Source organism: Mesoplodon bidens (assembly GCF_964165515.1).
Source record: "Mesoplodon bidens genome assembly, chromosome: 6".
In the NCBI taxonomy this organism is placed as follows: Eukaryota; Metazoa; Chordata; class Mammalia; order Artiodactyla; family Ziphiidae; genus Mesoplodon; species Mesoplodon bidens.
The window spans coordinates 25,449,245-25,461,630 of NC_138162.1; the positions used below are offsets into that span (position 1 = coordinate 25,449,245).

The 12,386-nt window shown below is 43.8% G+C and overlaps 1 protein-coding gene across 1 annotated transcript in view; it reads left to right on the top strand.

Moving 5' to 3' along the window:
- Positions 1-356: 356 nt before the first annotated feature.
- GALNT12 (polypeptide N-acetylgalactosaminyltransferase 12) overlaps positions 357-12,386 on the top strand; it is a gene marked incomplete at its 5' end in the record, with an annotated part of 39,820 nt that continues 27,790 nt past the window's right edge. The window contains one exon of the mRNA XM_081238371.1: positions 357-721. Within this exon, the coding sequence (XP_081094497.1) occupies positions 357-721 (365 nt within the window). The remainder of the gene's footprint in view (positions 722-12,386) is intronic.

Genomic DNA, 12,386 nt, shown 5'->3' on the forward strand with positions numbered 1-12,386 from the left:
TATTGGACTGTGTAGGGGTCAAATGAGATAATGGCAGTGAAATTCATAGCGCCCTGCACAGCGCATTGGGCCAACATTTACGGAGCGCTTACGACTTGCCAGGCGCTGAGCTGAGGGCTTTACGGCCGTTACCTTTTTAATAAAGCACACAGCCCACCAAGAAGGTGCACGTCTCAGCGAGCCCTCCTGAGGACCCTGTAAAAGTTTGCCCCTTCGGCGGGCAGGCGGGGCGAGAAGGGGGCGGGGCGCAGGTGGGGCGGGCCGGGGGCGGGGCGGCGCGCCGGTTCCGGGATCCGGGTCGCTGGCTGCGCCACCGCCTCGGGGCGCGCCGGGCGCTGGCAGCAGCTGGCGGGCGCATGTGGGGGCGCGCGGCGTGGAGGCGCTGCCCGCGAGGGCTACGGCGCAGCCGGGAGGCGCTGCTGGTACTGCTGGCGTTGGTGGCGCTGGCCGGGCTGGGCTCGGTGCTGCGGGCGCGGCGCGGGGCCGGGACGGCCGAGCCAGGATTCCCACGCACCCCGCGCTCTGGGCGGCGAGACCCGGTTCTGCCGCGGCCGCCGGTGCGGGAGGACGCTCTGGGCGCGCGAGGCGAGGCAGTGCGGCTGCAGCTGCAGGGCGAAGAGCTGCGGCTGCAGGAGGAGAGCGTGCGGCTCTACCAGATCAACATCTACCTCAGCGACCGCATCTCGCTGCACCGCCGCCTGCCCGAGCGCTGGAACCCTCTGTGAGTCCCCAGGTGGCGGGAGAAGCACCGCCCTCGGAGTCCCCGGGCCTCAGTTTCTGCAGCTGTGAAGTGGCAAGGTGGAACCGGGGTCTCGAAAGACCTGGGGATCTCGCGTCTTATTGAGTCACTCGGAAGTGGGCAGTGAAAGTGTTCATACTGCGGGGTGGGGGAGAAAGTTTTAAAAAATGAAAATAGAAAAATCTCAGAAATTGACAAATCTACTGACAGGTTTCAGATGAGACCCTTTGGGTGCCCTTCCTGGGTCCAAAGGCACCCCCAGTCCAGTTACGCCTGTAACGTCCTGCTTTGGCAAAGCTAAGGACCTGTGGGGTTCGAGACAGGCTTCATTCACTTACCTGTGTGCACCTGTGTGCACCAGGGCCCTTGGATCAACCAGGAGGGAGGGCCCACCGGGCAGGTGAGATGAAAGGTGCCTGGAAGGGCAAGTCTGAAGCCGCAAGCCTCCTTGCCCTCTCTCTGGGAGTTGGACTCCTGACCTTTAAGTGGAGGAAGTCAGGAAGGAGCGGCTGCTGGGAAGGGCTCCTTCTGGCTGTGGTCCAGCAGAGCTCACTCCTGTGGTGACACAGTCCTGGAACCTGTGTGGGCAGAGGCCTAATTCCTGTTGGAGCTGCTGTCTGGAGGGGTTGTACCCACTGCTTAGGTAAGAAGGGAACAAGCTGGCAGGTGGAAATTGGCCCTCCTGGCCTTCTATCTCCTTTCCTCTTTTGGAAGGGATCTTCCAGGTCCCTGCTGGAGACCCTCCTTAAAGACTTTGAGGGAAAGAGGGCTCAGCGAGGGGGTTCTGGAGCCAAGTGGGCAGCCTCCTGTATGTACCAGGTGTCTGCCACTCCTCCCTGCTCCTTGTCCCTCCTGCTTTACAGGTGTGGAAATTGGCCCAGAGAGGTCAGGTGACTCACCCAAGGCCCCACAGCTGGAAAGTGGTGGAACTGGCCTTGGGGGACTGTGCTGATTTCAGGATTTTAGGCAACTGCTCTGTGCATCCTTGGTCAGAGCGAGCAGGAATGTCAGGAGGAGGCCCCATCTCTGCCCTCACTGGCAAAGTTTGAATGGATTTTCACCTCACTGTCTCTGCTGTTTTTCAGGATATGCTCATGCCTAGCCTATGCTTTTACCTTAGGCATTTTCACTGTTTATCTTTTTGAGTCGAGCTTTGTTTGTTGGGGTTGGTGGTAGTTCCTCCTCTTCAGCCAAATGGCTGAATATATGTTTATCTCCTTGAAACACCAAGGGTGCTCACTGAGGCAAGGTCTAGGGGAAGCTTTCAGGTCAGACTCAGGGTTCAGACCCAGCTCATGTGAAATAAAATCGTGGCTCTTTTGCTCATCAGCTCTGTGACGTCGGCCAACTTATCTAGCCTCTCTGAGTCTCAATTTCCCTATCGGCAAAATAGGCGATGAGTAGAAATAACACAACCTAGGAGTTAATAAAACACCTAACACCTGGGAACACACTGTGTACTCAGTTCTTATTAGTTTTTTCTGCCTTCCCTGTTGCCAACAATACACTCAGGAGGTTGCTTTTAAGAGTCATCCAGGGATTGGTCATAAAGTTTTTCTTTTCCGGGTTCCAACTTCCTCTGTTGTCCCAGGTTGTGAAGTCTCCTTGAAACATTGTGGGTGACCTGTGGGGCTTATGGTGTCCCATCTCCATGGTGACACAGCTGCCCTGTGTCCTATCAGGATTTGCTTATAGATCCTGCTATTGCAATGACCCTGGGAAGTTAATCCAAACCCAGCGTGATAAGGAGTGTGAATGCCTCCTGTCTTTAATTCCTGCATCAAGGCCTGTTGGGTCATTCTTGCCTAGAGAGAGAGGTGAGCTCCATCTGTGTCTCTCTCAGCCCAGCCAGGCCTTGAGGTATAACTTAGATGTAGCCAGTAGTGTCGAGGCCTTTCACAAAGACTCACTTTTATTATAGTTCATACGGGCGTGAGGACCTAATAAGGTCTTGAGATTTAGCCTGACAAACCAGAATGGCGGATTATGAGTTCACAGTCGGGGTCCTGGGTGAGGGGGAGGGTTGGAACTAATTAATAAGCAGAGGTGTGGTTAGGATCCTTGAATGTCATAGGAGGGAAGGTCCTGAGGGAGCATCCAGTCTAACCAGAGAGGAAAAGCCATGCCCCCAAGGTAACACACATATCTGGGGCAGAGCTGATCTAGAACCCACATCTTTTATTCCCTCCTCCCTTTTGAGATGGAGGCAATTATTTATCTATTAATTTTAATTATAAGAGCAATACATGTTCACTCTAGAAAAGTTTGCATATACAGAGAAGCAAAAAAAAAAAAAAAAAAAGATCATCCATAAACCTACCATCCTGGGAAGAACCACTGTTAACATTTTGCTGTGTATCCTTCTAGACTTTTCCAGGTATAGAAATAGATTCTGAAAAAGATACACACGGGTAAGTGGGTGAGAACATATTCAGACATGAGTATGTACAAAGGCCCACACACGTTTTTAACCAAAGTCTGCACTACAGGGGATAAATGTGTTATCATAGGCAAGGGACTGTTTGGCTTGGTTCTTCTGGCATCTGCAAGCCTTGGTAGCTAATAGAGACACTTTGAAGTATTGACTCTAATTCCTCAAGACTTGGTGTAGACCCTGGCCCTTCTGTGAGGCTAATAATTCACATGCCAGTAGATTAGTGCATCGCTTTTTTTCTATTAGTTACGGCACTGAATCGAGGAGGGAAAGGAGGAGGAGGAGGATGACAAGGAATTCTTGCATGGTAGTATAGTAAGTATAGGGTTTGCAAAACTCTTTCACAAATACCATCTCATTTTAGCCTAGCAAGGACAGGGAACTTTCACTGTGAGATGGCAGCAGGCCAAAGTGGGGAGCCAGATAGCTGGGTTTGTGGCCTTGGGGAACTTTGAAAAATTATGTGAGGGATCTTCCCCAGAATGATTAAATAGAGTTTTGGTGGGTAGGGCCTAGGCTGAGGCTGATGTGCAACTAGTGTTGAAAGCTACTGGCTTAGAGCCTTTGGACTTCTCACGCCAAAGATTAAGGGTGCGTGCTTTTGAGGGTGTGGGAGAATACCAGAATTAGACAAAGTGGGGATTGATGACAGGTCAAGTGCAGATGAAACTCGTGGTGACATCACAGTCAGTTACAAGGTGTGTCACAAGTGGATGGTGGCTAATCACGTACCAATACTTACAGGAAGTTTTAGTTTTCATAGATACGGGAAGCCTTGAGATAATCCTATACTGTTATTCTCATTTGCATTCTGACCTCTTTAGCAGGAGAGAAAGGTGGCGTGACAGCGCCCTTGAGGCTGTGCATTTCCACCGCACATGTATGGGATGCCACGCCTGTGAACATCAGCTCTTCTCTGCCACTGCCAAGGAGTTGTGAACCGCTGGTTAGAAAAGTGTGTAAATAAATAATACACACAGGTGTTTGCATTTCCTGAACGCTTGCTCTGGTTTTAGCCGTATTAGTGCTATAGTTGCAGAGTGTGTATCCGAGTTTAAGGACTAGGACTTGGGTGCTAGGATGGCAAAGAGTCTCAAAATAGCTCTAAATAGGTAATTCAGCAAAGAAGGTGTTTGTGTCTTGCTGGGGTTGGCAGGAGGGAGTTGGTTAAGATTTCTCTTTTTGCAGAGAGGTAGCCTGCTTGTCTGTTCGCTTAACATTACCTTTGGAGAAACATCACACATGGTGTGGAGATTAGACTGTTTCTTTGCTTCCCCAACAAGGTTGTAAACTGAGGCTATTTTATAGTTTTTACTAGACCCATCTTGTGGTTGTCAGAGTGACGTCCTTTCTTTGAATCAGTACTTTAAGTCTACAGAACATGTTCCTTTTGATTAGTTTTCATGATACCTTCTCCCATCCTTTTACTTTCACTTCTTCTGTGACCTTAGCTTTTAGGAATGTCTCTAATTAGCATGTTGCTGGATTTTGTGTTGTCATTAAAAAAAAAAATCCAGACTGACAGTCTTTGACTTTAACTAGATAGTTATGTCCATTTATACTTACTGTGCTTACTGATACTTTAGTGTTTGATTATGCCGTCTTACTTATGCTTTCTATTTGTTATGCTTTTTCTATGTTTTTTCCCTTTTTTCCATACTGCTTTTTGAATTGATAGAACCTTCTGGTTCCATTTTTCTCTCTCTATTAATTTGGCAGTTATCTATTTCCAATCTTTAGTGGTAAATTTGAAAGTATATATTTAACTGAAAAAAGTCTAAAGATAATCCATAACTATGGATACTAGAATGCTTTAACATTGATCACCTTCTTTCCCAATTTGTATGTCATTTTACTCCACTATTTTAATTCTGTCTTGCCTTTTTTTTTTGTGGTACATGGACCTGTCACTGTTGTGGCCTCTCCCGTTGCAGAGCACAGGCTCCAGACGCTCAGGCTCAGCGGCCATGGCTCACGGGCCCAGCCGCTCTGCAGCATGTGGGATCTTCCCGGTCCAGGGCACGAACCCGTGTCCCCTGAATCGGCAGGCGGACTCTCAACCACTGCGCCACCAGGGAAGCCCTGTCTTGCTTTTTAAACCAACACATTAGACATTTTTTAAAATGCAGTATTTGTTTACATTTATCCACACATTTACCATTTCTTCTTCCCATCATTCTTTCCTGAATGGTCATCTTTGGATCTCAGATCTTTCTGGGATTCTTTTCTTGTTCCTGAAATATATCATGTATTTCTTGCTGTAGACAAGGTTATTGTTGTAAACACTCAGTTTTATTTATCTGAAAATTTTTTATTTTGCTCTTGTTCTCAAAAAATTGTTTGGTTGGGTATATTATTCCAGGTTGATAGTTTGGCATTTGAAGATAGTACTCCACTGTCCCCTGCCTTGCTCATTCCTGTGAGATGTCTATGCTGAGTTAAATTTGCCTGTCATTCTTGTTTCTTTGTCATTCATTTGAGGTCCTCTTTTATTTATTTAAGCATAGTCAGCATACTTATTTTATGCTCTGTCTGATACCTCTAATATCCAGGTTCGTAGATTTCCTTGTTGTTCCTGTACTCCGAGGACTTCTTTTACTTTTTTGTAAGCTGATCCACGCATTTAAAAGATTTTTTTTAAGTATTTTATCAAGAATTTTTTGGGTGTCCTGTACCAAGAGGCGTTCCCAGATATTTTAAATCTTTCATACTGCCTTGAGTGAAAGTCCTATATTCACTTTAAAAAAAGACTTATTTTCTCTATTAGTTAGGGTTCTTTGGTTGAAAGTGACTGAAAACTCAATGCAAACTGACTTGAATATAAAAGAAAATATATTGACTTCTATGACAGAAAAGTCTGGGATTACAACTGGGTTCAGATTATTCTGGGCCCTGAATACAGGGACTCAACTGATTTCATCAGGAAAATGTTGATTGGTCAGGCCTGGGGCATGTGACCTTCCCGGAGGGGTGTGTATATGTGCGTATGTATACACAAGTGTGTGCACACACATTGTATGTATGCATGTGTGTGTGTGTGTGTGTGTGTGTGTGTGTGTGTCCAGCCCTGCACAAACCATACAGCTTGAGAGTCCAGGAGGCATGGCTCCTGAAAGAGCAAAGTGCAGTAAGATGAAGAAAGGAGAAAGCATTCTGAGCCAATAAAACACACCTATGTGTATTATGACCTCCCTGGCCTGTTCTCCAAAGGATATGAATTTTCATTTTTTTAAAGATGTTTATGTGATAACCTAAATATAATATAAAAGAAGATCTGGAAGTATTTGCCACACCCATTCATTCATATCCATAAAATACATAGACATATTGTACTGGTGGAGATTATGGTAGTCCGCACCCAGTAGGGTTGTTATGAAGGCTAAAGGGAATAATGCATGTAGAATGCTTAGCACACTGCCTATCATGTAGTAGGCACTAATAAATGTTACTATTATTACTAGGTACAGTGCAAAGCATGCAGAAAATACAGAGAAAAACACACTTTAGCCCCTGCCCTTACAAAGCACATGGATTATTACCAGAAAGTTAAGGAAAGGATGGCTTACTATGATTTAGCAGTGAATTTGGTTCTGAGCTCTCTTTTATCTCCTATGCAGAAGTGGAACCCTGAGTGATGCATAGCTGCCCTTGCCTAATGGAAGGATGCACAGCTTTTTATCACCCAGGAGAAGGGGAAAGTGTTTTTCCTGGAAGCAAATTTAGAGATATTCAGGAAGGATATATTGAACTTCATGAAGGAGAATGCTTTTAAAGGAGGTTTTATCTTCTTTTTTTCTTCAGTTGAAGTATAGTTGATTTACAATGCTGTGTTACTTTCTGGTGTACATCAAAGTGATTTAGTTTTATATATATATATATATATATATATATATATATATATATATATATATATATATATGCTTTTCCATTTTGGTTTATTACAGGATATTGAATATAGTTCCCTGTGCTATACAGTAGGACTTTGTTGTCTGTCTATTTTATTTATAGTAGTTTATATCTGCTAATCCCAAACTCCTAATTTATCCTTCCCTCACCTGTTTTCCCCTTCGGTAACCATAAATTTTTTCTCTGTATCTGTGAGTCTGTTTCTGTTTTGTAAATAAGTTCACTTCTGTCATATTTTAGATTCCACATATAAGTGATATTATATGGTATTTGTCTTTCTCTTTCTGACTCACTTCACTTGGTATGGTAATCTCTAGGTCCACCCATGTTGCTGCAAATGGCATTATCTTATGCTTTTTTATGTCTGTGTAGTATTCCATTATATATATGTGTGTGTGTGTGTGTGTGTGTGTGTGTGTGTGTATATACACTACATCTTCTTTATCCATTCGTCTGTCGATGGACATTTAGGTTGCTTCCATGTCTTGGCTATTGTAAAGTGATATTTTAAAGAACAAAGGAGAAACTGTATCATGCCAACAAAAAAATAGGAGAGGGCAGAATGTTAAATATTACTCAGTGAAGACATTTGCTATGGGAAGCTAAAGAAATATGATTCAGCTTTTTAAAAATCTTTCTTGTGATTATAAAAATGATGCATGTTCATTATAGAACTTTATAATTTTATTATTTTTTAATAAATTTATTTATTTTTATTTTTATTTATTTTTGGCTGAGTTGGGTCTTTGTTGCTGCGCATGGGCTTTCTCTAGTTGTGGTGAGCAGGGCTACTCTTCGTTGTGGTGTATGGGCTTCTCGTTGCAGTGGCTTTTCTTGTTGCAGAGCATGGCTCTAGGCGCGTGGGTTTCAGTAGTTGTGGCACGCGGGCTCTAGAGCACAGGCTCAGTAGTTGTGGCGCATGGGCTTAGTTGCTCCGTGGCATGTGGGATCTTCCCGGACCAGGGCTCGAACCCATGTCCCCTGCATTGGCAGGCGGATTCTTAACCACTGCGCCACCAGGGGAGCCCTATAGAACAATTTTAGAATGCAGAAAAATATAAAGAATTAAATAGGAATTAGTGATCATCCCACTGCTCAGAGATCACCATTGTTAACATTCTTGGCATATTTCTTTCTATTGTTTACTGTTTATGTGTGAGCGCATGCACACAGACTTTGTTGTTCGAAGAACTGACATGATGCTGTTTATAGATCTGTACCCTGCTTTTCTGATTAAACGTCAGAGTGTGGTCATCCTTTTTTTATTGCTAAATATTCTCTGAAAACATGGCTTTGGATGGCCATATAGTGTTTCTTCATGCAACCATGAACGTTTATCCTCCGACATTTAAATTGTTTACAGAATTTCACTATTATAAATAATGTTACAAAAAAAATATTTACGACAAGCCTCCTTCAGGGTATCTCTGATTATTCACCTGGGTGAGAAATTCTTAGATGTATTGATATGAGGTGAATGAGAAGAGGAACATTTTAAAGCTCTGAGTGTAGGGAATTCCCTGGCGGGCCAGTGGTTAGGACTCCAAGCTCTCACTGCTGAGGGCCCTGGTTGGGGAACTAAGATCCCATATGCAGTGCAGCGTGGCCAAAAAAAAAAAAATGTTTAATAATAAAAAAAGTGAAAGCTCTGAGTGTATATTGCTAAATTGGTATCTTGTAATCTAAGAGCACACAAATAGCCCACCTGGACATTTGAGAACAGTGCCCTTGAACTTCTGGATTTTGCACAGCAGTGAAAACACATAAACAAAAACACTGAGGAGGGGCTGACATACAGTCCCAACTCTATTTGGTCAAAGAGAGCTTGTCCTGCTCTCCTATTTACTCCCATCATGAGAAGAAATAAATTTTAATCCAAAACAGTAAGGATGTGATTTCAAACTAAAGGACAGTTCTTTAAATTGAATAAATTTCATGTTTGAAAACCTCATTGTCCTTATTTCTACTCATTTCTCTTTGGGCTGGTGCATATGTGAAACTAAATTTTAGCTTTACCTTGTTTTTAAAGATTAAAAAAATCTTTATTTTTAGTTTCACAAAAACACTTTTTTTTCATGTAGTATAAGCAATTCTTTCTGATGCTTCTAGTGGGCTATGGTGGCTTTTCTATGCACCCTGTCTAGTACTCAGAGAATATTAAATCCAGACATAATTATTAATATTCTTATACATATATGTGTGTGTTTTCCATTTGCTCTAACATATATTTGGAGGAAGGCAACTGTTTTTTGTTTTTGGTTTCATCAACATTCTTTTAATTAAAAAAATTTTTGTCTCTGATTTTTTATTCTTTTTCATTTTATTTTGTTCTGTTTTTAAAATTTAAAAAATTTTCAGATTTTTTATACAAATTTTAAAGGTTACTTTACATTTAGATTGATTACAAAATGTTAGCTATATTTCCCATCTTGTACAATACATCCTTGAGTCTATCTTACGTCCAATAATTTGCACCCCCCCCCCCACCACTGATAACCACTGGTTTGTTGTCTGTATCTGTGAGTCTGCTTCTTTTTTGTTATATTCACTAGTTTGTTGTATTTTTTAGACTCTACATATAAGTGATATCATATAGTATTTGTCTTTCTCTGACTTATTTTATTTCACTTAGCATAATGCCCTCCAGGTCCATCCACATTGCTGCAAATAGCAAAATTCTGTTCTTTTTTATGGCTGAGTAGTATTTCATTGTATATATCTGCCACATCTTCTTATCTATTCATCTGTTAATGGACCCTTAGGTTGCTTCCATATCTTGGCAATTGTAAATAATGGTGCTATGAATATTTGGGGTGCATGTATCTTCAAATTAGTGTTTTTGGCTTTTTTCAGACATATACCCAGGAGTGGAATTCCTGGGTCATATGGTAGTTCTATTTTTAGTTTTTCGAGGAATGCCCATACTGTTTTCCACAGTCTGCACCAACTTACATTCCCACCAACAGTATACAAGGGTTCCTTTTTCTCCACATCCTCAGAGGGCAGCTGTTTTGGTAGAAGTGGGAATGAATGAGAAAGGAGAGGGCCTTGGACAGGGCCACTAAGATTGAGATACGCGTAGGTCAGAATTGGCTTGGTGTTTGGGTACACCCTTTGCAACATTAAAAATTTTCTTTTCTTCTTTATGTATTAAACTTCTAATTTTGAAAAATTCAAACCTAGAGAAAATTTGCTAGAATAGCCAAAATCCTCTATATCCTTCACCTAGACCCACTCATTATTTTGCCACATTTACTTAATTTTTCTCTTTCTACATGTATCCTATATTATTATACACATTTGAGAATAAGTTACAGATATGATAATCTTTTATCCTTTGTTACTTCAGTGTGTATTTTCTCAAAACAAGGACATTCTCTCATGATACCATGAAGGTAGTTATCAAATTCAGGAAATTTATACAATATCAGATGTTTCCAGCTGTCCCAACTTTTATTTATTTTATTTTATTTTTTTTTTTTGCGGTATGCGGGCCTCCCACTGGTGTGGCCTCTCCCGTTGCGGAGCACAGGCTCCGGACACGCAGGCTCAGCGGCCACGACCCACAGGCCCAGCCGCTCCGCGGCATGCGGGATCCTCCCGGACCGGGGCACGAACCCGCGTCCCCTGCATCGGCAGGCGGACTCTCAGCCACTGCGCCACCAGGGAAGCCCTGTCCCAACTTTTAGAGCAACTTTTTTCTTCCTTATCTGGTATCTAATTGAGAATCAAGTAGGACATTTAGTTGTCCTGCCTCTTTAGTCTCCTTTAGTCTGAAATGGTTCCTCAGACTCTCATTGTCTTTTAGGACAGTCACGTTTTTTAGAAGAGTACAGGCCTGTTGGTTTATAAAATGTCAATTCAGGCCTGTCTGATAGTTTCCTTGCAATTTATTCAGTGTATGTGTGACCATAAAACTTAATGACTTAAAACAGCAATAAACGTTTATTATTTTGCATAATTTCTGTGGGTCAGGGATTTGTGAGTGCGTTATCTGAGTGGTCTGGCTTGGGAGTCTCTCATGAGATTGTAGTCAAAATGCTACCTGGGGTTTTTGTCATCTCAAGGTTTGATTGGGGCTGTTGAGGCTGGAGGACCTGCTTTTAGGATGGCCCATAATATGCTGGAAAGTCTGTCTGGGCTGTCCTGGCTGTCAGAAGCCTCAGTTCCTCTCCACATAGATCTCTTTATGGGACACTTGAGTGTCCTCACTACATAGTGGCTGGCTTTGCCCAGAATGGATGGTCCATGGGAGGGAACAAAGAGGAACCTTCAGTGTCTTATGACCTGGTCTTAGAAGCCACATACTGTTATTCCTGCTGCATTCTGTTCATGTGTGGTGGTTTTAAAATATACCTACAAATTCTTTGATAGTCTTCGCTTTAAAAGAAGGAGCCTAATTCTCCTCCCCTTGAGTATGGGCTGGACTCCCCTCTGTGGAGCACAGCGCTAAGTAACCACTTCCGTGATTCAGAAGACCAGCGTGTCCAAGAATTCAGGTCCCGCTGGCTAGGGCTGGTGGGAATGCCTTATCGCTTCAGGGCACCAGCGTGGTCATGCCTCCAGCCTACAGATGAAGCAGGCATGAGAATGTAAAGGGGGCTGAGAAGAGCCAGCCCCTCTCAGAGACTCTCAGATAAGCCTATTCATGTGGCAAGGCCACCCCAGTGACGGCAGAGCCTGGGCTGCTGCCTGGGTAGCCTCGGAGCCCTCTACAGAAACTGTCCTGGCACTTAGGAAAAGGGACCTGGAGCTACGTAGAAGACCCTGAGAGGGATGAGAGGAGAAATTGCCTGTTTCTTGGTAGGAGGGAGGGCTGGTTGAGGAGAGGGGATGTAGGGATCTTTATTTAGATTCTGATGGCCCACCTGAGCCTCCCGCAGGGTCAAAGGCACGAGCCAGAACCCTGTGACAAGATCACACAGGGACACAAGGAGCTCAGCCAAGTACATACACACTTGCAGGCGCTCTGAGAACTGTCCAGGCTACCCTGCCTCTCAGACTTGTCTTTAAAATAGGAACAGTAAATGCTAACATAGGAAGAGGTTTTGAGAGTGAAATAAAGTACTACATTTCATTGATTCTAAGGCATTTTTTTTCTTTTGTTTGGCCACGTGGTGCAGCTTGTGAGATCTTAGTTCCCTGACCAGGGATTGAACCTGGGCCCTTGGCAGTGACAGTGCAGAGTCCTAACCACTGGACCACCAGGAAATTCCCTCTAAGGCAGGGGTCCCCAAACCCCGGGCCTGTTAGGAACCGGGCCGCACAGCAGGAGGTGAGCGGCAGGGGAGTGAGCAGTGCTTCATC